The sequence below is a fragment of the Rhineura floridana genome, chromosome 3 (genome assembly GCF_030035675.1).
Source record: "Rhineura floridana isolate rRhiFlo1 chromosome 3, rRhiFlo1.hap2, whole genome shotgun sequence".
Taxonomy (NCBI): Eukaryota; Metazoa; Chordata; class Lepidosauria; order Squamata; family Rhineuridae; genus Rhineura; species Rhineura floridana.
The window spans coordinates 2,456,508-2,482,097 of record NC_084482.1 but is presented as its reverse complement, the minus strand read 5'-3'; the positions used below and the strand labels follow the sequence as shown (position 1 = coordinate 2,482,097).

The following is a 25,590-nucleotide window of genomic DNA, read 5'->3' as shown; positions in this document are numbered from 1 at the left end:
CTGTGGAGTCCCTGACTTGTCACAAACTCCACCCACCGACTGAGCTCAATTTCTCCTTCCAACTATGTTCACACCTCAGCACCCACAAATCCTACATGTCAAAGCAGGCAGTGTTCAGCCTGTCTTCTGCTCCCCGCTGCCTGCATCATTCCACATCCCCAAATATCAGCAACCTAATACCAGTTAACAGTGCTGCCTTAGTAGAAACCAAACATCTAGAGGGGGGGGAGGAACCTTCCCCAGAACTCTGATCTCCTTAGGGAGGGGATGAGGAAATATTTTAACTCTTAACCTTAAGTAGCAGTGACTTAAGTTACATGGTTCAAATAATATCCACAATTAAAAAGAGTAAGTGGTGGAAGCAGCACTGGGTAGACCTGCACCAGCCTTTTACCTTGTTGAACATGGACTGCAGCTGCTTGCTTGCCCCATAGTAGCCTCCATTTGAGAGCAGCTGTTTCACTTGCTCTTGGATCTGCTCCTCATCCAGGTGCCAGCAGTTTGCATCCTCAATCCCAGCACCAGCTGTGGGGTCAGGGGCACCTGGGGGGAAATGACCAAAGCATCCATTGCTACACACACCCATTAGTGTGTATTGCATGCTTAACAGAAGTGAACCAGTTTAACTTTCTGTCTGGTAAAGTGCAAAGGAGCAAAGACTGGCTGAGCCGGATACCTTGGAGGGGGGAAGTGGCCGGGGGGGGGGTGTTGAGAGAAGAGTAGAGCTATCATTCTTTTAAACTTTATTTCTAAGAGAGGATGTTTGTAAACCTAGACTGTGATCCCCTTCAGAAGCAAGATCTGCAAATATACGTTTTAAAAAGCTTATGCAGAAGGCTGAAATAGAAACTGGTCAACAGGCCTGTGCAGCTGAATTTAGCTTGGAACTGTAAGAGCTACAATGGACTGGCCTGTGAGCTGAGCTTGCAAACAGAGCTGGAATGATAACAGCTAAGATGACTGGTCCATCAGAGGAGCTATTTGTATATCTTTACTAGGGAGAGAACAATGAAGCTTATCTGATGATCACACAGGCTGGCCTGGCTTTACTAATACAGTATCTTAATATAGAAGCTTTGCACCATTTGTAGGAGTGCAGTATTGCTATTCTGCAATACTGATTCTCTCTCTTTAAAATACCCTTTATTTTGTATACAAAAGGCTTTGTCCATTTGTAGTTTTAAACAACAGTGGTGTTCTTGGTTAATCACTTTTTGGGCCTTAACCCAACAGTCAATGAGAGAAGTTAGACTGGATTCTGGGTTCCTTCTCAACGTGAAGAACCCCAGCCCTCCTCATTTCCACTCCTTCTGATCAAGGAAGTGGCAAGCATCGGATGCTGGCAACCAGAGCCCAGGCCTACCCTGGAGCCACATCTACAGCCATCCCCTCCCCACCCACTGCCATAGTCTCTCCTGGGGACCCAAGCCGAGCTTCATACCATGCACCCGGTTAATCTCGGAGCCAAGCAGCAGAATCTCGTCAGCAAGCCTCTGAGCAGTCGGCAGCACCTCCGTGTGGTGGGCACTGATCAGGTACTGCACAAATTTCTGTAGCTGGTCCCGGTTCATTTGGGACAATGTCTCAGAGATGGGCAGGCGCAGCTCCACTTGGCGGGCATGCCGGATGCGATGCAGAGACAACGCCACCACATGCGCACAGTAGAAGATGTCCCGGTTGTCACAAGCGCAGCTCACCGACGTGATCTTGCAGCGGTCAAAGCTGATGGAAACATGGTAACTGTGCTCAGGCTCGCTGGGGCCTGGGGGCTCCGTCACAATCCCGCTCAGGTGGAAACCTGTGCGTTAAGGAGAAGAAGCAACAAAGGAGGTGGTGAGCCTGCAGATTGGCTGTCCAAGACCAAGCGGTCTAAAGGACCACAGAAAAAGGAAAACAGAGGAAGGTTACTTCATTCTCCCTCTACCCCACCCAGTATGACAGTAGGCATGAGATGGCCTTGCGGACAGCAAGCATTTGTTAAGCTATGCGAGCATGGATAAGATTCTGACCTGGTTCTGGAACATGAGTGTGTCAAGACAGCCACTAAAGTAACACCAGACCTCTGGGCCAAAAGAGGGAGTGCCAGAAAAGCAGCCTTGCGCCCCTTAACAGGGATTATTTTATTTATTTATTTATTTATTTTATTTCATTTTTAAACCGCCCATAGCGAGTAGCTCTCTGGGCGGTGAACAAAACAAGATTAAAATACAATATTACAATAAAATTACAATAAAATCAGCAACAAATTAAACAAAAAACATTAAATGAAACACATTGAACATTAAAATGCCTGGGAGTATAGCCAGGTCTTAACCTGGCGCCTAAAAGAAAGTACCGAAGGCGCCAGGCGTGTCTCCACAGGTAGGCTGTTCCACAGTTCGGGGGCCACTACAGAAAAGGCCCTAGATCTAATAACAATCCTCCGGGCATCCTGATGAGTTGGTACCCGGAGGAGGGCCTTGGATATTGAACGAAGTGAACGGGTAGGTTCATAGCGGGAGAGGCGTTCCACAAGGTATTGTGGTCCCACACCGTGTAAGGCTTTATAGGTCAAAACCAGCACCTTGAATCTGGCTCGGAAACAAATAGGCAGCCAGTGCAGGCGGGCCAGGACAGGTGTTATATGCGCAGTCAACAACCTGGCTGCCGCATTTTGCACTAGCTGAAGTTTCCGAAAGGTCTTCAAGGGCAGCCCTACGTAGAGCGCATTACAGTAGTCCAGTCTAGAGGTTACCAGAGCGTGAACAACTGAGGCGAGATCGTCACTGTCCAGATAGGGGCGTAGTTGGGCTACTAAGCGAAGATGGTAAAACGCATTCCGTGCCACTGAGGCCACTTGAGCCTCAAGCGACAAGGAAGGGTCAAAAAGGACCCCCAAACTACAAACCTGTTCCTTCAAGGGGAGTGTAACCCCATCTAGAACAGGATGAACATCCACCATCTGGGCAGGTAAAGGGCTCACCAACAGTGTCTCAGTCTTGTCTGGATTAAGTTTCAGTTTATTAGCTCTCATCCAGTCCATTATCGCGGTCAGGCAACGGTTCAGCACATCAACAGCCTCACCTGAAGAAGGTGAAAAGGAGAAGTAGAGTTGCGTGTCATCAGCGTACTGATGGCAACGCACTCCAAAACTCCTGATGACCGCACCCAGAGGCTGCATGTAGATGTTAAAGAGCATGGGGGACAAAACCGACCCCCGAGGGACTCCACAATGGAGAGTCCAGGGTGTCGAGCAATGTTCCCCAAGCACTACCTTCTGGCGACGATCCGCTAAGTAGGAGCAGAGCCATTGCCAAGCAGTGCCCCCAACTCCCAACTCCGCAAGCCTCCCCAGAAGGATACCATGGTCGATGGTATCAAACGCCGCTGAGAGATCAAGGATCTCTTTCGGGGCACTGATGTTTAGCCATGAACACAAATCCTCACCCTGAAACCAACTGTGCAGTGAACAGACACTAGGAGAGTGACAGGCCAGGAGTCCAACCTTGAACAAGGCGTGTTAGCACCCCTTGGTTACAGACCCTAATCTGGGAGGAAAAGGCACCGGGCGGATATGAAGATAGCCCAACCCACAACACAGTCCTCATTCAAAAATTTACAGCCAACCCTGTGGGGGGGATTATCTTGATGCAGAATTCAAAGCAGAACTTATACAGAGCTGCTGAAAAAGCAGATGAAATCCCACACACTCCCAAGCAGGAGATTTTGGTCCAGACTTGACTGCCAAGTTCTGATCTCAGCTGCACCTCCAGATTAAGCTTCCTGGCCCTGAAAAGGGTACCAGACACCTGAGCAAGACCGAGGTGGAGGAAGAGTGTGTCATGGGAGGGGCAATTCAGCTGCATTGACCAAGCAGGTGAGTCACATACATACACACACGACGAAAGCAGGCACCCAGACAAACCTAGCCGGGCCCAGGGCCACACCCGCAGACCCTGCTGCGTCATAGCCCAAGTGCAGAAAAGAAAGGATACCCTGCTGGTACTGCCAGATAAGCAATACGGACCAGTAGGATGACTCACCCTAATTGCCAAAGGCTGGCCCCACACCCAGCAACCTGCCCTCACCTCTTGGGCAAGGGAAGCTGCCGGCAACATATGCGGCAGTTGCTAAAAATAGAAAGAGGAACTTCCAGAGGGAAAAGTAGTCAAAAGCAGCCAGGCACAACCCTGTCCCTAACTGTGGAAGTAGACAAAGCAGGCCTAGATCCCTGCAAAGTCACTTGGACTTCCATCCTGGCTCAGCCCTGGCATAATATAATGCACAGAGTTAAAAAACATGGTGGGGGGCATTTCTAGGTGGCCTTTGGTATGGCCCTCACTGAGGACACATCCAGACAGCCTTTGTTTCAGGGGAGAAAGCCAAGTATCACAACACCAAATGCACATCTATAGTGCAACTGCACAAAAGGAGATCAAGAGAAAGGTCACCAAAATGATTAAAAGATTGTAGCACTTTCTCTACCAAGAAAGGGTAGAACATTTGGGACTTTTTAGTTGAGGAAAACAGATTTGGGGGGGCTCTATGATGGAGACTTGTAACATAACATAGACACTGGACAAAGAAACTTTTGTGGTCTCATAAGAAAAAAATGGGGTTATCCAATGAAATTGTTAGGTAATACAACAAGCACAAAAAAGGCAGGACAGACACAAAAGAAAAAATCTATTTCTTCACACAAGACATTCAACGTATGCAACTTGCTACTAAAAGATGTGGCGATAGCCACTAGCTTAGCGGGGCTGTGGAGTCAGAGTCGTGCAGTCGGAATCGGAAGCAATTTTGGGTGGAGCCAGAGTCAGAAGAAATGTACTGACTCAGACTTCAAAATAAATTTTGGTTGACAATTTTTTTAAAATATAAATTCAAAATGTCAAAGAAGCTTCCCATGAAGTCAGCTGTACTTGAGCATTTCACCATAACTCAAGATGGAAAACATTTTGTGTGTCAGTGTATGACACAGGACCCAGATGAAGACAAATGCTGTGATGCCAAGATCAGCGCATATTCAGGCAGCGATAAAAACGCTCCTATGAGAGCTTCCAATTTAAAAAGACATTTACAGCCCTTTCTAGGGCTGTGGAGTTGGAAGCAATTTTGGGTGGAGTCAGAGTTGGAGTCAGACAGTAGAAAAATAGAGGAATCGGAGTCGAAGGTTTGGCGTACCAAGTCCACAGCCCTGTAGCTTAGAGAGCTCCCAAATGATAAGATGAATTCATGTTGGATGGGTCTCTGAGCTACGAGATTTACATGAAGCCTCCATGCACAGAGACATACCTCTGACAGCCAGATACTAGAACCAACAAATGAACACATTTTGGGCTTCTCAGGGGCAATCTCTCTGGCCACTGTTGCAGAGAGAATGCCAGACTAGTTGCAAATTAGCCCGATCCAGCACAGGAGGTCTTGTGCTGTTAGGTACACAGGTTGCTGCAGTCCACCTTGGTCACCACCATACTGCTGGCAAGGAGTAGGGTAAGGACTAGCAAGGACTGTTCACTTTACATAGGTGGGGTCAGGGGGGAAAACACATCTGTGCGCTAGTTAGAGCACTCCGCTGCCTAGCTAAGACCGTGGGAAGATGCCTCCTGGATAAGCCCAGCAACTCAGTGCCTGCTCTCAATGCTAAAGGGCATGCCTTGCTTCTTAATGCAGTTGTTACACCATAGCTAGTGACAGAGCTCTCTAGAAAATGCTGTGGAAATCCATTAATCACATTTGAATCATGCCCTTCTCCCAGGGAACTCAAGGATGGTGTATGGAGCTATGCCATTTTACTCTCAGAACAACCCTAAAGCACAAATTATTAATGATTATTAAATGTATATCCCACCCTTCCTCCCAGAAGGAGCTGAAAGCGGGTAATGAAGCCAGTGAGCTGTGCGTCAGTGTAGGGGGGAATGGAATCTGGGTTTCCCCCATCCAAGCCCAACACCACTATGTCACAGTCTTGGACAGGTCATCAATAGTTAAATCACTAGCAAATGTTTGAATGAAACTGTTCATGCTGGGTGGGTGAGGGGTTACCTGGTGAGCAGAGTGGAGAATGCCTAATGATACTCCTATCTATATTCAAGAAGCATGTCACGGTGAGCTATTAGCTCAAGTTCAGTGGCAGATGACTTTAGGAAAATGAAAGAATTTATTAAAATAGCTAGCTACACAGGAAATTAAACTGGACTAGATGGGCCTGCAAAACAAGAGGAGCTTTGAACACTGCATCTAAAACATTATGACAGCTGAACATTTTATAAGCGTAGTAGTACGTTTAAGTACCATTTTCGAATAACATTTTTACACGAAGACTACAATCCTAAACGCTAGGAAATAGGTCCCATTGAAAGTGGGATTTCCCCATGAATAAGCACACATAGGATTGGGCGACTGCTTGCTCCTGAAGAATTATATGCATTGGGAAACTTGTATTCAACAAACTTGGTTACAGCTGTAAAAGTCTAGCTATTTGGTACAATCGGAGGGTTATCCTTGTCATTGGCATAAACATCTACAGTAAGATGGCTAAGCAGCAGCTTCAATTCAAATCTGTGTTCTTCACTTCCTGCTGTAAAAGCATCTTGGGGCATATTTTAATCAGGTAGGAGCGCACTGATGAAATCTATGAACGACAGGAAGTTAGAAGCCATTGCTTCTATAGAACCAGGACCAGGAAAACAAATTGGATTACTTCACTGAGCAGAGCAACAGAAATGGAATGAAACCCTACAGTGGAAAGCGTTAGAGTCATTCTTTGAAACTACAACAGATTTATGTATTATTAGCAAAGGACTCATCAGCTGAAAATAACAGATGAGGAAAGAACTGGGCAGATCTTGCTCAGTCACAAACGGCTATGAGCCACCTATGCGATGCAGTTGCAGAGTAGGCAAATGCAATTCTTGGCTGTATTAGGTGGGGCACTTTCAGTAGGCATCAGGAAGCATTAATGTATTTGCCCAAGCAGCTGGCAAGAACCTCTTCTGGAATGCAAGCATGGCCACTCTTGTCAAGGAGAAAAAATTCCAGTTGAAAAAAGGACAAAGAAGAGCCAACTTGCAAACTTAGAGAAGGAAGTCAATAAATACCGTTCAATCTTCTGTCAAGATGACAATGACTATAAAAATAATTAACTAAAATGAACTTAATAAATTTAAACAGGAAACTTGTAGATGGTATTGAAGGAGGGGGGTGGACCCTTCTCCAGTATCATGTATTTAACTTCATTTCTGAGAGTTGTCTAGAGCTATCTATAATAAATATTATTATTATTATTATTATTATTAACATTTTATTTGTGAGTCGCCTATCTGTCCGAATTAACGGACACTCTAGGCGACGTACGGACACTCTAGGCGACGTTTTATAGGCAACTCAGTGAGACACACTGCCCTGGTTTGCATGTCACATTACCATAGTTTATTTTAAACTATGATTTACTGTAAATGAGCAGTGTGGAATCCATGAGCGGAAAGCCAAGAACATGGCTTGGTTACCATTCGTGGTTTGTTTGGGGAAGCAGACCATGAGGGCGAATTCAGATGAGAGCCCAAGCCTGCCTCAGACTTGTTTTGTCTGCAGCACGGCACGGGAGGAGTGCCACGGAAACAGCTCGCTCACATTAAACCGTAGTTTTACACTGTAGTTGAATGCGACAATTGAACTGAGCAAACATAGCTTGGAGGATGCATGGATTTAACTGTGATGGGCTGATTCAAGGATGACCCTGGCTTGGGGCTATAAAATGTAAATGTACTGCCTTCAAGTTGATTCCGACTTATGGTGACCCTATGAATAGGACTTTCATGAGGCTGAGAGGCAGTGACTGGCCCAAGGTCGCCCAGTGAGCTTCACGGCTGTATGGAGATTCGAACCCTGGTCTTTTCAGTCCTAGAACTCTATGAAAGCATCCCAGTCCTAGTTAAGACTTATCCTAACAGACATAAACATAAACCATTGCAGCAGATCTATGGGCTACACTTCTAGGGTTACTAGGCCTCCTGAGATTCAGGAGCTAAAAAAGGTTCCCTGACCAACAGATCAGGGAAAGATGCGTGGAAGGCTAACAGCAGTGCTTAGTGCCACCCAACGGGCATAGATAGTGGCACCTGGCGTGTAAGGGCAAGAACCTGGCTGTACCCAGTTACCTCCAAATTGAAGACCAATGTAGAATAGCCAACACCAAAAACTCACAAACCAAGCAAAAAAATAAGAAGCTTGCCCTCTTACCTCAAGAATTTACACCTTCCTCTGGAAACCCTGAGAATGCAGCTTAAAAACCCTGCTACTTTAGGTCAAACCATGTATAGTTCAGAAGAAAGGAAGACGTGCCCAAGTTGCTATGTGCCTCACCCATCACAGCTGAGCCTCTCAAAGGCAAAGCAAGGTGGACGGGCGGGGGACCCTGGTGCCAACACTGGTGCCAACCATCCCTCATCTTTGGTTGGATTATGATGTTATTGTTTATTTTACATATGGCTTGTTTTTATGTACACCACTTAGACATGCAAATGATTAAGTAGTATATAAATGTTTTAAATAAAAGAAAATGTTCCCTTAAGGAGACCTGCCTGGAGAGCCCCCCCCCCCCCACAGTGCCCTTGCCTCCCCTCTTGTTTGGGAGACAGATGATATGGGCTTATTTATCTGCTTCGAGTATGAAAACGGCTTCACTATGGCAAGGAAGCATATAAGATTATGAGATGACTGTGATAAAAAGGGGCCTATGCTTATTTCAAATATTAATTTTAGCATTTTTCTGGTTTTACAGGATCAGGAGAAAGCCAACCATTAAACTCTGTGCTCCAACTGGGAGAAAGGGTGGGATATCAATCTGACAAATAAGTAAACTCCAGCCCATCTGAACCCAGCTATCTTTGGGCTTGTAGAGATTCCACATCCACTACATTCAGCTGTTTGGTTGGAGAACCCAGGTACACACTTCCTCAGCGATAAGCCTTGCAGAGTAGTTATCATCTCTGGCTACATATGACTCACCTCTAAAGTCCTCTGTCTAATCTGAAGTGGTAACTTTTAATGCTTGTGATTGGAGGCTTTAAATCACGCTAGTGGCAAGTCAAATTTCAGCTTAGGTCTACCAATGCAGCATCATGGGGTGACTGAGTGAACCGTACTACTTCAGATACAGATGGGGATGTCATCTTGAATGCTCCCCCAATGTTTAGAAGGAAAGAATATCCCTGTAAACAGACACCAGATGAGGTGAAAAGACTCTAGGCCAGAACTCTCTTTAAAAAACAAACAAACTTCCAGAGCGTTTGTTATGTAGGGGAACATTTAGAAATAGGATATCATCCACTTGCATCCCGAGTAGTATAGTTGTTGCCCCTTTTTCATTCTGGTGCACACACATATCCAGCTTCAAAGCCTTATTTTCGTAAAAAGGACTAGTTCTGCTTTTGTATAGTTAAAAAACTCGCTTTATTAAGGATACCTGATGTATGCATAACAGAACAGCTATAACTCTCTAAAGGACAGAAAGGACTTTCAGATTCAAACAACGTTTCATATAACTCCAAGGAGGGGCAGAGAGCGGCACTTTTCAGCTATTAAGAGAATCAGCCTGCTCTTGGCCCATTTAAGTCTACCTTTATAGGGCAATATCCAACATCTGTCATACTCTAGGTAGATTCACTGGAATCACAGGAGACCCATAGCCTATTTCCAACCCTTTTCTTTGACAAGACCCCATCTTGCTGTGGGCTATACAGATGGTCTGGCCTAAAGGCACAAATCTTCAAAACTGCTTGGATCCAAGTTACTAAAAAATAAAATAGTTTAAGGGGTCAAACGGGAGAGCGGCCCCTCTACTTAAATAATAAAGGTGGGCTTAGATCCTCCAGTCGCTGAGCTGCTGGTTCTCCTGAAGGCAAGAAGTCCTGTGTAGGTGCTATGCCATTTCAGACTCCTGCTGGGAGACTGGCAGGACTGAATGCTCTGCTGCTGTACAACACAGTTCTCTGCCCACAGGGGGGAAAAAGGGTTAGGACAAGTTCTTTCCTCACGTTTTCCAACACACTAGTCGTCTATACAAAGGGATTGGTGTTTTTTTCTGTGTGCAGGAGCGTTGCATCCTGTAAGCCTTCACCTTGCATGGTATAGCCCTCTCACAGGTGAGAGAGAAATAGGCTTTTGCCTACATGGAGAGAAACACATGGTAATGCAGCATGGCTGAGTGAAAGGCCACTGTGGAAAATTATCCACTTACTCCTTTTCTTTATGTACAAGTTATGTCAAGGCCGGGTTTGAGCAAGAGAAGCCTGTTGAGCCACCTAGATTGGCATCATATCAGAAACAATGACCTTCATTTCAGCTCAGGGTTTCTAATGTCCCATTTTGGAGAAGGATGTGGAAGAAATCCTGGGCTCCTGCTGGGAGGAAGGGTGGGATGTAAATCAAGTAAGAAATAAATAAGAAATAGAGACAATGTGGTGCAGTGGCTAGATGTCAAGAGAAGCATGAGATCCAGGTCTCTATCTGCCACTGGGTGACCTAGGGCCAGGCATCACTTCTCACCCTAACCTACCTCACAGGGTTGTGTGGGTAAAATAGTGGAGAAAACAATGTATGCTGCATGGAGCTCCTTGAAGGAGGCAGGCTATAGATTAATTCAAAAAAATAGAGAACGCCAGTCAAAGGCAGCTCCCCAGGATTTTTAGCCCCAGCTACTTGTGAAAAGAGTCGCCATGGCTTTCCAAAGAGACCAAGATAGTAGTTTGACCAAGGAAACACAAAAGACTGTCCTTAAGCTGAAAACCAAATTAAATCTAGAATCAGGACAGCCACACTTACTGTTCCCATATAAAGAAAGTGGGGGAAAGAGAAGGATATCCCCAGATCAAAACAGACACAGAGGAGCGAAGCCTTTGCCCACCTTCCCCTCTGCCCTACCACACAGCCTTTTGCCTCACAGCCTAGCTCACATCAGTGTCCAAGAAGGACTGGAGAGAAGAGAGCCTGAAATGGCAGAGCAGGGGAAGAGCTCCGCTCCCATCATTCACATACCTTGTCATTTAAAAATAAAGACCCCTCTCCCTTGAAAGCTGTAGGAGGCACATTAAACAAGACTGAGACTTTCAACATATGGCGCAAGTGTCCTACCATAAACATTACAGAAAATCTGGAGTGTAGCAGAAATTACTGGATTGTGATTGCCACAGAGAATTCTTCTTTAATATTTAAAGAGATATTTAAATTTGAAAGTATTATTTTTCTATTAAGTTTACCGAGTCCAAAGGTTCTCACTGACAAATCTTGATTCTGTCAGAGGAACCGTTGCCTTTGGTTTCAGAAATGTTAGGGGTTTCTTTAGAAAAGTATTGTTCTTCATTTCCTATGGGTAAGTCAGGCAACAGGTTCAAAGCAAAAGCAGTCCACCCACAGACCACAACATCATGCTGTAATGGCCACCAGTATAAACGGCTTTTAAATATATTAGCTCTAAGTGCAAAGGATTGGTGTGATGATGGCTAAGAAGCCCAGCAGCCCATCCTCAATGATACCGGATATTAAAACAGCAAGGACTTCAACTGCTTGGTCATCATAGTCAGGATAAGAAAGTATTCACTGCAAATTAGATACAGAACCTTGGGCCTTTTTGTCTTCTCCTGCATTGCAGAGTTTTGGCTCTGTAGTTTGAGTGATCTGGCACTCCTGTCATAGGTTGTTTTGAGAAATGCACCTACTGCCAGCTGATGGGGCAGCAGCATCTGGACTGGAGACTGATGAAGAGATGCACCTGCCTTTAATAGGAGGCTGGGACCAAATGAAGGGACCATGTGTTAAGACACCAAAGATGGAATGCCAGGTTACGCAAGCCACTGGTCAGATGCAGCATAGCACATTGGGGGAGAAGAGCCACATGCTATGGCCCTGCCAGTCATAAGAAATGCTGATTTATTAATTCAGACTGTACATCACCATCTTAAGGGAAATCCAACAATAGTTGGGCAGAATTGTAATAATGCACCTCTGTAACACTAGGGCTGGCTTACAGGTCACAAAGCTTTTGGAGTCCCATTTCAAGATAAGAACTCCACTGAATACTTCCGATGCGTTTCCTCACTTCTAAAGGTTTATTTAGCAATCATCACTAATATCCATTGCAAGAACAATCCTTACAAAAAATTTAAGTTCTCTTTGGCAGAATTCTGTAGTTACTTATTGAACTCCTGTTATGTAAAGAAATACTTCCTTTTGTCTACCTTGACCTTACTATCAGCCAGTTTCATTGGAGAAGCCCAAAGTTCAGATACTAGGACAATGAGACACTGTGCAGAGTTTTTATACAATTACGTCTCCCGACAAGTCTTTTCTTCTAAACGAAAAGCTGCAAACACTTTAACCTCTTTCAGTAGAGACAGTGCTCCAGCCACCATTTAATTACTCTTTTCCACTATCCTTTGAACTGTAGAATATTCTTTAAGAAGAGGCAACCAGAATATTTAGACCAGGGTAGCCAGAGTGGTGCTCTTCAGAACTTACTGGACCACAGCTCCTAGCATTCTTAACATTGGCCATGCTGGCTGATGGGAGTTGGGAATTCAAAACATCTGAAGGGCACCTCATTAGCAACCCCAGGTTTACACAGTATTTTTAAATATTGAACTTTGACTTCTACCCTCATTCCTTCTCTCCCCCCCCCAAGTTGGGTGCACACTCCCAAGAGAGATACTGTTTACTCTGAGCAGATTTTGTCCCATTGACTTCATCAGGACCAAATTAACTTGAAAAGCCAAGCATTTTTACAGTCTGACAGATTATTTTGGAACCATAAATCTCTAAATAATTTTGAGACAAAAGGAAGGACTGTAGCAATATGTCATGTTTGTTATATTTTTTAAAATTATGACAAAAACACTAAGAATTTTTTGTTAAGGTACAGTTGTGAAGCCTGTGCTGCTCCTCCTCTTCTTCTTCTTTTTTTAGAAACAACCCTTCTCTGTGGGTCATTGGCTGGGAGGCAGACCAAAGCAAGAAGGCCGTCACAACTATTTCATTCTTCTTGCCCAAGAACTGAGAGCCCTTACCCATTGCTTAGCTAAAACCAGCACAAAGCAGGAGGGAAGGCCAGGGCAGGGAATCAGCCCCAGCCAACATGGCCAATGGTCAGGGCTTATGGGGATTTGGGAGTCCAGCCACATCTGGAGGACCACAGGTTCCCCACCCTGCTTCAGATGTAAACTCATAATTTTAAGACCTATATGATCCAAAGCTAAAATGCCAGAGCTTGTTTTCAATGGCATGTTTTCGCTTTTAAAGAATGAGTATCTTAGCAGGTACAGAATGCCATTCTTTTACTGAACCAGCACTAAAGGCACCCCAAATCCAGGACAGGGTATTAGCGTTAGACAAATTCAGGTTCTCGGTTTTAACTCTATCCAATAGCTATTGCAACAAACAGTTCACACATTTATTTTTATATAAAACAGTGGGTTAGATCCAGACTGAGTTAGCTGAACTTGGGTCCCAAAGACAAATCATTTAACTTGAGTTCTACCGATTGCAAAGGCAAGTATTTAGAGCACTGCACATATCGTCTCAGTGTCTGTACAGCCTTGTAAGATATCCCATATCACCCTTACTTTGTGGAAGTGGGATATGCCACGCTCCAGAGAAGAGAGGTTTGTTTAAGGCCCCCAAGTTCATGGCTGGGATGGAAGTTGAATGGGGGATTTCCTGGCACACAGCTCTCACTCTAGCCACTTCATCAGCTCTACACCAAAGTGTTTTTTGTTCAGCAAGTCTGTAACATTTGCAGCAGTCATAGGGGACAGCTCTGAGGACTTGACAACATGGCAGTCTGTTCAGCTCAGGTAGTTTTCAAGATCCCTTGAACAGGTTATGGGAAGTTGCAGGCAGGAAACTCAATACATTGTTGGCCTTTTTACTACTTGTTGCTAGACCTGTGAGTGGGAGGGGAGGAGAGAAAGGAATGTAAGTCTAGAATCAGGGGGCAGAAATCTGAAACTAGAAACCTGTGACCTTACCAGTATCATTCAGCAGAAGGTCCCTGGTGGTGGTTAGTTTTGCATCTCTTGTATAGACACATTGAAATAGGTCATGCCCAACAAAGACTAATCTTCAACAAAATAAAAAATCTCACTCATGTACTGGAAGGGGGGGGGGAGGAAGAGAATGTCTTTCTCCAAGGTCATACCTTGAATCCTTGGCCTCTAGGCCTTTCTTTTCAAGGCCTCAACACAGAGCTAGGGTATCCTGTAAGAATCTGAAATTCTAGCCCACTACAGAATGTTAAATAATCTATCTGTTTTATATGACCAAAAGGAAGCAGATTATAATAGTTTCAAGCAGGTAGTAGAAATTCTACAGATTGAAGCTGGGCAAGGAAGGTCAAGAGATGGTTCAGTTATGTATAACAGCTAGAACCCACACAGGACATAGCTGCGAACAAGTCTTATGACAAAAATAGAGCTAGTCCAAATGTTAGTTCTATATTCTCAGCATGTCTGAATTGTGACACTCACAAGGGCCATTCATTGCAGAACGTGCTATTTCAACAAACATTAAGATGAACGTAGAATATTAATTCTCAAGTATTTCTTAGTTTTCCACTCACAGTGGATCTTAAGACTGCCACAAGCTCTGACTCAAACACACAGTAATGTGTCATTGTCCTCTAAATACCCTTCTAATAAAATTATTTGGCATCACATTTGGCACAGCTCTTCAACAACTTCACTCAGAGGATCTCTCAGCCAGCACCTGAGATGTCACCAGGAAGCACTTGAGAAAACTCATTTCACTGAGAGTAACAAAGCATGTCCTACAATTTCTGGGGACTAATTCAGACACAACTGGTGATAGGGACACTACAAGACAAGAGCCAGAAACCAGTATAGATAGCTGACAAGACTCTGCATTCCAGGTGACATCCTTATGGCCTAGAGCAGCAAGTTAGTCTGGGCTAAACAGCCAGAAGGGCTACCTCCACATTCTTCATTCCCATAATTTGACTCGCATATAATCAAAGCCTTGCAATAAAATATCTCAGTGGAACAAATTGCTTAGCCTTAAGAGCTGGTGATTGTGCCTCAGTAATGTGGAAGGGCTACAGAAGGGAAGCTCAAGCAACAGGCTGGCAACAACGTTACATGTGCTGGAGGGTATTCAACACTGACCACATGCCGGAGTCTCTGCCATGCTCTTGGAAGCAGGGACAGATGTCAAAATGCTTAATGACTTACAAAAACACCTTTCAAACATTACTTAGGCTGCAATCCTATGCCCCTCTACCAGGGAGTAAGCCCCACTGAACTCAGTAGGTCTTAGTGTGAATATGCATATACAGGATTGCACTGCGAGCCATTTTTAAATTCAGTTATGTGACATTTGAGAAGACAGAGTTATTGTTCAGTAATTTGTTTTTAGATGGGAGCGTGACTTTAAAGTGCTTGAATACAAAAGCAGTACTCAATGAAACAGCTGCTAAGAAATTGCCAAATGCACTTCTGCTAAAATGAGAGCAGGTAGGCTCAGCAGCTCCTACGCTCTAACATTCCTGACTCTTCCTTGTGTCAGGCAAACAGCCAAATGTCAGGAAACAGAAACAGCCAGGATTCCTTGTTCCTTAATGTGGAGGGCTCCATTTTGGTCATTTATATGGAGCCAATCCCCTGCAGGATGCTTACCTAAGTCTGAGATTATCAGAAGGATAGTTGAGGGGTGGAGACAAGGAAACACTAGGGTTAACACCAGCAAGTGGATACAATCCCACCAATAAATTGTTAAATGGTTGACTTTGTAAAACGAGAACATCAAGAGACTTTCTTGGCAGCTAGAGATCTTTCATCATGAGTCAAAAGAAGAACAAGAGTGACTGTTCACAGATAGACCATTAATATTTCAGCAACAGTAGTCAAGGATCTTTCCCCAACTAATCCTGCTATTAGAGAAGTTTTTCTGCCCAAGATCATCAACAAGTGTTTGGTGTCATCAGGGTTGGTGTCAACCTTCACGTCTGTTCAGAAATTCTTCACATCAAATGAGTGGCAGAGATTCCAGCTGTCAGGGACAAATGCTCCACAGAGCTCCAGAGTCTAATTCTCCCTGTGAGCTACTATTCAAGCGTTACGTGGCCTAAGGTGGAGTTGCCTGCTGCTCAAAGGCCCATCCTGATTTCCTAGAGCACCCACTTCGGTATTCCATGCGGTAGGCTGCAGAACACATACATACAAAGCACATACAGGAGCTTTCTACAGCAACCCTGCAACTTTGGATACACAAAGCACTTTCAGAAAGCTCCAACGTATGGATGGCTAGAATATGAGGCCATTTATATTTTGAGGAAAATAATATTTGATGGTGGTGGATTTTTTGTAGAAAATGGTTACCTGTACCATCTAGGCCTTGGGATAAACAATGGAATACATTCCCTTTCCCAGCTAACCACCTAAACCCAGTAGCTGTATCCCCTTTTTCCTCTATATCATCCAACTCATTCCACCATAAATATTTTTAAAGCTCTTGAACTTTGGATGCAGAGTACACTCTACAGACTACACAGGAATATTTAGAACACCAAAAAAGAAAGAAATGAAGTGTTTTGGACATCAAATAACTATAGCCTTGATCATTATCCCCTTTATATGTTAATCCAAGAACGGCAGGAGTGTAGAAATCTGCCCCGTGATCGTACAGGACAGCAGCTGTTATCTTGGCTTGCTCCATTAATTTGAAAATCTCCACGGCAGTAGTGAACTGCAATCTCGCTCACTTGTTATTGTCAAGTGGCGAGATCAAGTAACCTTGTTTCCCAAGCCTGTCAATGTGAAAAATAAGACTGGCAGCTTATGCCTATGCATATTTACTCAGAAATAAGCCTAAATTCAATAGAACTTGCTCCTAAGTACGCACATGTACATCTATCTAGAAGTTCCACTTTAGACCTTTTAATTACATGCAAGGTTAGTTTTAACACTATTTTAACTTTGTTTGTAGCAAATGGAGTCCAAGATAATCCCTCACTTGTGTTGCCCATTGCCCAGTGTGCAAGATTCGTTCAATACAGAAGAGTCTGCACCAAGTAAGCCACTTACCTACTTGCAGGACACGGTCAACAGCACCCGACTGTAACAAATTTAGGCCACGGTTAAAGGGCACACGCGAGTCTCGCTCACCCTCTGGGGGGTGATAGCCAAGGGATGAATACATGCATATCTCTCGCTCACTCCGTGGGAAGGACCAGAAAACGATGCGCTTCTGCACAGGTTCTGGGACACGGGAAAAACGCTCTTCCACCTGGGCAAGAGGAAGGAGGAAAGAAGAAACCACCATTAGGACTATAAAGCTCTAAACAGGTTGGGACTAGGGATCTGAAGGATGGCCTACTCCTGTATAAACCCACTCATTTCTTATGATCATCCTCCAAGACCATGCTCCATGTGCCCACCCTCTGCCTGCCAGACTTCAGAAACCAAGATCAGGCCTTTTCTCTAGCGCCTGAGTGATGCAATTCCCTCCCCTGAGCTATCTGCCAGGCACCAACTCTTAGCTTTCAAGTGCCAAGTTAAAAAGATTTTTTTTTATTTCAACATTTTACTTATAACTGACAAAATAAACAATTTCCCACAGGTTAATGAGTACTGACAATCAACGAATAGGAGGAAAATAATTCTACACACTGTATGAGGTATACAAAGGTTTATGAAATTATATTATTTCCCTTTTCCTTTATAGTAATGTATATAAAGAATATGGGTAAGTATTGTCTTTAATTTCATTGATAAAGACCACCATTCTACAAATCTATGTACACTTTGTACTGTACATTGTTTTAAATTTTCCAGGGTTTTTAATTATTGACTTGGTTCCCCTTCCTGTTACTTTTAAGTTTTATATTTTGAGATTTACTTTCATTGCTACTGATTTGACTGTCAAAACTAAAGCACAAAAGTGACAACTAAATGGTTTAAACAATAAATAGATGCATCTTCCGGGCCCCAGCCATCACCGGACAGGCCAGCTAATGCCCCTCCCCAACATCCCAGGATGGGGACACCATAAATTGATACATACTTCAATCCCAAGACAAAGCAGCACTCCCTCCCACCCCCACCCCAGCCTCTATAGCAGGGATAGGAAACCCGATACCCTCCCATCAGCCCAAGCCAGTGGCCAATAATCAGGAAGGCTGGAAGCTGGAGGTCAGCAATATCTGGAGAGCACCACCTTGGCTGTCTGTGCACTAACATCATGTGCTCACACTCCAGTGTACAGCTAAGGTGCATCACAGGAATTTCCCTTTTCTTACTTCTAGGAATCCGCTAAAGGTTCAGGAGCAGTTTTAGAAAATAGACCTGGAAATTCTACCCCCTATTTCCACACTATCCCCTAGCTTCCAAAGTTCATTTACATGGCCACCCTTTCCTATCCCAAAGCCCTGGGTAAAGTTGGCCCACCCATTCGTTTCCTTAACCCTTCCTTCCTTCAGCTCTATGTCTCTGCCTCCCATCGTTCCCTACATTTCCCCACTTTTCCTCTTACTGCTCAGTACTAACTCCACTCAGTCACCCCGGATAACAGCTAGCATACTCTGCAGTCCAGCACTCATGTCTTTTCCCACTCCTAACAGCAACATACAGTTGCTGCTCCACAACCCTGTGCAAATCTTTGACCACTGACCCTGTCTCTTTTTCTTGGGGGGCAGGAGCCCTCTCCCTTCCCAGGGCCACGGCCAGCATCAGGGGCTTGATACTGCTGGCGCCTGCCAAGGTTCACACTGCAACAGGGGCCCCAGGGCCAATCCCTGGAGCCCCCTGGCTCTGCTGTTCCTTCTCCCTGCATGCCCTCCCCAAGCAACTGAACAGGGGCAGGAGAAGCCGTGGCCTCTGCCCATCTTGCCCCCTCCCTCTCAATAGCCATGCAGACTAGGCCTAACAGTAGAGGTTGTGTGACCAAGCAGTGGCAACAGCAGCACGGAGGAGGGGGCCTCACCCAAGGAGGGGGCACACTGAGAGCATCTTGCCCATGGGCCCTCCAAAATGTGAAGCCACCTCCAACTCCCCTCTCAGGTTCCTCTATCCTAGTCCAAGACTGAATCTGCCCTCTTCTTCTGAATACTCTGCCTGTGTGTTCCCTCTTTGCCTTTCAACCTCTATCTCCTGGGTTTATTCTCATTCATTTTTGCTGACCTTACCAGCACAGCTCCTCCTGCCCAACAGACAGCAGGTGTCTTTAGCCCCAGCCAAACTGACTTTTCCGCATCTACCACAGACTGTGTCCAAACAGTCTGCATGGCCCATTTCATTCTCCCCCTTTGAATGTTCAAGACAACACAGATCCGATCAGCCAACAGGTGCCAGAAGTTTCAGCACTGCTGCAACCAGATTTCTAAAATGCAGCACAACAGACACATGAACTTCTAAACCTATACACCAATTTTCCATGCAAAGGATATTCAAAATTGGCCTTCCTTTCTATTTTTGGTTCCAGACTCCCACACAGTTGCCACTACCAATTGACGCCCAACAAGGAAAATACTTTTCCTCCACTTCAGCAGAAATGGTGGCCACACAAGTCTTGGTATTCAGAGAATGGCCAGTGAGGATCAAGCAGGCTCCTAAATGTCCACATGCAGATATTTCCTCCTAGTCAAGAATATGTGGTTTCTAGGTACACAATTCCAACTCTGACTAGAAGACAGGAACTGTGCCACATGTTGCCACTTAGCCAACTTTTCCCCCTTCTTGCTAACCGATGTTAATATAAGCAGCTTCCTCACTGGAGGATGAGTTTTTTTCACCCACATCAAGCAAACGCATGCTTACGAATACGCACACAGTGTCTTAATATGCCATTCCCTTTCAGCACGCTCCTCCACACAGTCACCTTGACACTGGAATTTCTCCCTCTTCGGTCAGCTCAGATGTCTTCACTAAATTCATCTCCCCTACACCTTATTGCTATTCTCATGCCCCCTTTTTGCCAAAATCTACTATGACTCCATATCTTTCAGCATCAGGCTTCTAGTTCTTAAAGCTCTCTATACTTCCCCATCCCTTCCATGCAAGTTCCCCTGCTAACATCCCATTTTCTCAGTTCCACACCCCCATCTTCTTTCACACATGACCCCCCACTTCTACAAGCCATTTTGCTTTCATCCAGTCTTCCTGCAAAACTTACCTTTCACACAGTCTCCCTAAGGACCGCAATGATTCACCTATGACTTACAGCAGTCCTGATGAGCATCAACCTATGCTATGCTATCTGCTGCTGCTTGACAAGCCTTTCCACATTCAGGCTACTCTGTAATCAAACACTGTTATTTTAAGCTACACAGATCCTGAGTCTGCTGGCCAGGGAACTCATTGGCGCTGAATTCAGCAGCGCCAATCTAAAGAAATTACTGTCAACAATTTTAATAGTAACAGAAGGGGCAGAGGATACAGCAAACCTCAGTACATTTTTGTGCACCAGGCAGAAAAAAAATCCAAATGTAGGAAGCTAACACACCGGTGAAATCCACTGGAATATGATCTCGTGCACAAGCCTCACCGAAATAAATGGGTGCTGCATAAGAGCAATTGCCATTCATTTCAATTGGACTTGCGCAGGAAACCCACCCAGTAGATTTCATCTCAAGGATCAGACCTGTCCAAATCAAACTTTGCTGCCCGTCATTGCACCAGAATTCACCACCTGATACAACTGTATCATCTTACCCAACTGGAAGACTGCCTCTGCATACTCATGTCTGCATTTCAGTCAACATGGCTTCTAACAAGGAACACTGTCTACTAAAGGGACTTGATGGATAGAACCATATCATGCAACACAAGCACAGCAAGATGGGGAAGTCCGTCAGAAATAGGATTTTATTGAAGAAGTGACCCTCAGTTTAAATACTTGGGGAGGGGGACAAAGGAAGGAGAGATTACCAGGCATTTCTGGAAACTAAGGTATGAAACTACAGAAGGACAGGACCAGGTAACTCCATTCCAGTTCCTGGCAGGTATATGCTACAGACAACTTGACCACTGCTTAAATCTGCAGTGGAATTTACGCAGTCAAGTGTACATCAGATTACAGCTTCTACAGGGAGGCTGCCACATCTGGTGCTGCTAGGTGAGCACCAAGGTCTGGCTTTCACTGAGGTGGTGACCCTATGTCCTGCTTTGCTGTATTTCAGGCTGCAGGTAGGGACTCATATGACAGAACGCTCCTTCAATAATACATTTCTCTGCACCTGGAAACTGTTCAGAAGAAAGCTGGGCTAGGACCCTTCTCTCCATGATGGGGCGGACATTGTTTTGTTGAGAGGAGAATTCAGAAATGCAACTCCCCACCACCACCTGCAGCCTGCAGCGAAATAGGCCAGACAAAGGGTTACTACCTTAGGGAAATGATCACAACAAAGGCAGATCGATAGGGTTAGGGTTACAACCTTGCCAGTTTCTAGTCAAACACAGGAACGTCGGAAGCTACCTTATGCCAAGTTAGACTATTGGCCTATCTAGTTCAGCCTTTTCTGCACCGACTGGCAGCTGCTCTCCAGGGTTCCAGGCAGGGGACTTCCTAGCCCTACCTGGAGACACCAGGGATGGAACCTGGGGCCTTCTGCATGCAAAGCAGATACGCCACCATTAAGCTATGGTCCTTGACCGTGACAATTCCACTGACCCAACTTGGGATGAGGTACCCCAGGTTAAAACATAGCTCCTCCGGAGGGTTACCCACATAATAGAGTTACCCCTATTCAGTGCAAATCCACTTGCAAGATGAGAACTAATGACAAAATGTATGGGGGAGGCCCAGTTCTTTCCTTCCTCTCATTCCTCTGAGAGTCCCAACTACTTAAGTGCCACAAAGTTCTCATGCCTGGAAAGCAAGGCTAATGGCAGGTGTGTGACACGAGAGTGAATGGGTTAGACTGGCACGGCAGGAGATGGGAGGTTATGCAAGAGAGCCATCCATGTGGATTGGGCCATCAAATGAGCAGAATTCAGGACTGTCAAGGGGATCCTTGAATACACAGCACGCTGTTTCCCAAGAACACTCCCTCTTTTTTATCATTCCTGACGAGACCTTCCCAACCTTACAAATTAAAAACAGAGGGAAAATAGGCTTTTCAGTCCACGTCTCCTCCGCATTCTCTCCCATTTCAGGTGTGCAGGTGCTTGGACTTGGAAGTTTCACTCATTGATGTCAGTGACACCAGTGACTCTTGTCTGACAAGTTTCCCAGCCCGACACAGAAATTAAGCCCTGCTGTCTCTCTGTATGGAACTGCAGCTGCTTATAAGGAATTCTTAGACTTGAGGGGAGGAAGTAGTGAGCTTGGTTCTCCAGGAATCATGAGCAAGCGAAGCGCTGACAAATTTCATAAAGAGGAGAAGTACGTAGGAAGCCTAGCCTCCCCTCACCCTCCACACCACAGTATCACAATCTCACCTTCGCCTGGGCTTTGCCCAGACTAGTTGTTGCTCTCTCTGCTAGTCAGTTACCTGGTTTCAACTATCCCATTAACACCCACTCCACCTGTTTCTCACCCTACACATGCCGAGAAAGGCCACCCTAGGATAACCACTTCCTCCAGACCAAGAGGCGCAGAGGCATCTGTCTATGCAAGAGAGACTAGTACAGGAAGGTGAAACTAATGGGAAGGGGGGTACAGGTAAGAAAGAATCACAAATAGACACAGAATAACACATAAAGCCATGTGCAAGTAGTAGTAGTAAAAAAAAAAAGAGTCCCTTAAAAGTCCCATTTTCCTTCTAGTCCCTGAATAGAATTTGGAAGCCTGGCTGTAAATCCATGCGGAATCAGACGAGAAGGCACATAAGAAAAAGTAGGAACTGTCCCTCAAGTCATCCATCAACAAACAAGTCAAGGCACCTAGAATGTAGTTGTCAGGCAGTCTGGAGAACCCTGGGGAAATCCACTAAGTCACAAATTAACATATACCCCACAAGGCCACATTTGGGCCATTATCGCCCCATGTGACCAGTCTTCCTACCCCCAGTGCAAAGCTTTAGGACCCCCTAACAATCAAGTCAACCAGAATTTGACCTCCCAGGAAAGGATATTACAAGAGTACAGAGTATACAAAACTAAGTATGAATGACAAGATGGGAGAAGGAGGAGGGAGAAGAAAAAGTCTGGCCCCACAAGCCAGGAAGAAAGGGCTAACTCCTAAAGAAGACTACAGGAAAAAAACGGGGAGGGGGCAGAGGGTGGCTGGGGGGAGAGAGAAAAACAAACAGATGAGGCTGGGCTTTGTTCAAGCCACGTTAATAAATAGGATTGTCGACTGACCAGGCGGGAAAATCCATTCTTTCCTACCCCAGTGCTTTCAACAGCAACTGGTATGTGCAAAAGTCAGCAGATGAAGCATTTTCACAAACACTGAGGCCACAGTAACCACCTGCTCACGTTCTGCACATCAACCTATTGTTAAAGAGACAGCTATAATGGCAGCTTTAAGAAGCTAGCAATCCTAACTTCCACGGTTTAGACAAGGAATCGCGTTTCCAACGTCAGGCCTCAGCCGTGGAGAGAGAGGCGGCGGGGTGGGGAGAGGAAGACTTTAAAGGGGATGCAATGTGCGAAAAATTGGAGCGTTCCTGAGGATGTGCAGAGTATCTGCCTCTCACCATCACGGCAACCTCAGCGAAGACTAGAGATTTAGGAAGAAAGACTTGCTGGCGGCTTTGAGTCTCATCACCTCTCTTATTGAAGGAGAGATGATTGGCAGAGATGATGGGGGGGAAGAGAGAGGGAGAGAAAAAGCGATTTAAAGAGAGCCCTCCAGAACTCCTTCCCATATACCGGCCGGCATCTCAGCCACAGCGGCACCTCAACGGCGACCGACCGGTGGGGGAGGGGAGGCAGATGACGCACAGGAGAAACCGACGCTCCGTCCTTCCTTCGTCTCACCTGCTCGAAGGCCCAAGTCTCCGCCACCCGCCGGGCGCTCAGGTCCAGAAGCGTCTCCACAGTGGTGGGAATCAAGGGGATGGCGGCGGCGGCGGCGGTGGCCGGTCCAGGTCCTGGCTCCGGCTGGTCCCCGGAGGCGCCGCACCTGCGCTTGGCGGGCGGAGGCTCCATAGGCCCGGCCGATCCCCGGCCTCTCCTGTGCGCCTTCCCCGGAAACCCAGTGACGGTGGCGGCGGAGGCGGCGGCCCGGGCTTGGCCCGGTCAATCGGTCGTTTCTCTCTCTGTTGGCAGTGACGGATACGGCCCCTTTAAGGAGCTCCCACAACAATGAGCTCGACGGCTGCTGGTTCACTGGTCCTCCCTTTTTTCCTTACCGCTTCCCATTGGATGGCCGGCCAGGGTGAGACTTGTGGGGATTGGGCGAGCTCTGCTGCCGCTCAAGAAGGAATAATGCACGCCCCCATGTTGTGGGGTTTAAATTAAAAAAAAGAGAGAGAGCGAGAGAGGAAGAGAGAGAAAGAAAAGTGGGGGAGGGGCTGTCTGGGGGAAAGATGTCAATCAAAGGTCGGGATGCCCCCAGCCAATCAAGCAAGACGGGAGGCCTAGCCTTTCTGATAGGGTTGTACGTGGGCGTGGCCTGCTCCGCGATCCTTCCATTCACAACATTCTGGAGCCGGCTGGGAATGGCAACAATGTAGCAAGCCGGGGGTTGAGGCGCATTCCAGTTCAGGAAGACACTGCCTTCTCGCCTCTCCCCTCCCTGTGACTTCACGGGAGCTCATCCCGCCGTGCCCTCTCCCTCTTCACCAGATTCAAGGGAGGTGGGGGGGCTGAGCTCTTTTGTTGTAAGCCGTTTTCATTCAAAACATGAAGTAGGAAAAAACTCGTTTCAAATGTTAAACATAGGAACAAACTTTTAAATAGTCCTGTTACGAAAAGTGCAAGGAAAGTGCATCAAGTTTTTTCCCCCTCTGCCATCGTATAAACCTGGGTATCTAATGACATTAACTGAATAATTTTGGCTCTTTAAATATGAAGATGGAAAACAGAAACAAGATGATTCTAGGAGTATTCCTTTCAGTATCAGCTAAAGGAATGGTTTCTAATGCCCTGAAGCAAAAATTAAAATACATGTGTCGTTATTCCTATCAAACACAGCGCTAAAAGCTGCCAGTCTCCAGACTTGCCATATAACCTTGAAATTCTTAAAACAATTGAGAAAAAAAGTCTTGGGATATTGAATCTCCACCTGAGTAGGCACTAAATTACTGAGGAAAAAAATACTATATAATGCCCTTAAAAAGGAAAATCCAACATAATAGGCAAGACTATCGCAGGACCTGATGTCACCCACAATATTAGTGGTTCATTCACCTGCTCATTTTCCAGTGCAGCATATTCCATTTTCTACTTGCAATGTCCTTCTGTTGTCTACCTAGAACAAACAGGCCAGTCTCTGCCCAAAAGAATAATAGACACAAATCTGACATCAAAAAGGGCAATATTCAAAAGCCAGCAGGAGAACATTTCAACCTCCCACAATACACCTTTGCTGATCTTTGTCCTGCTTGGCTAAAGGGACTTCAAAGGGATTCTTCAGTGTGAAATGGCTGAATTGCAACTTAACAATAAGTTCTATTCTGTCACCTGTGGTCTGAATCAACATAACGGGTTTTTATCT

At 45.5% G+C, this 25,590-nt stretch overlaps 1 protein-coding gene across 4 annotated transcripts in view; it reads right to left on the bottom strand.

Moving 5' to 3' along the window:
* Positions 1–25,385, bottom strand: part of ZSWIM4 (zinc finger SWIM-type containing 4) — a 37,765-nt gene extending 12,380 nt beyond the window's left edge. The window contains exons 1-4 of one of the 4 annotated variants that reach the window (XM_061613808.1): positions 25,284–25,385; positions 17,073–17,274; positions 1,442–1,798; positions 395–543 (exon numbers count right to left, since the gene is read on the bottom strand). In XM_061613808.1, coding sequence (XP_061469792.1) covers positions 395–543; positions 1,442–1,798; positions 17,073–17,274; positions 25,284–25,313 — 738 coding nt within the window. In that variant the 5' untranslated portion in view covers positions 25,314–25,385. Of the gene's footprint in view, positions 1–394; positions 544–1,441; positions 1,799–17,072; positions 17,275–23,288; positions 23,406–23,626; positions 23,825–23,909; positions 24,384–25,283 lie in introns of those variants that run through there. The other 3 variants (XM_061613806.1, XM_061613807.1, XM_061613810.1) reach the window with 3 other exon arrangements.
* Positions 25,386–25,590: the final 205 nt, after the last annotated feature.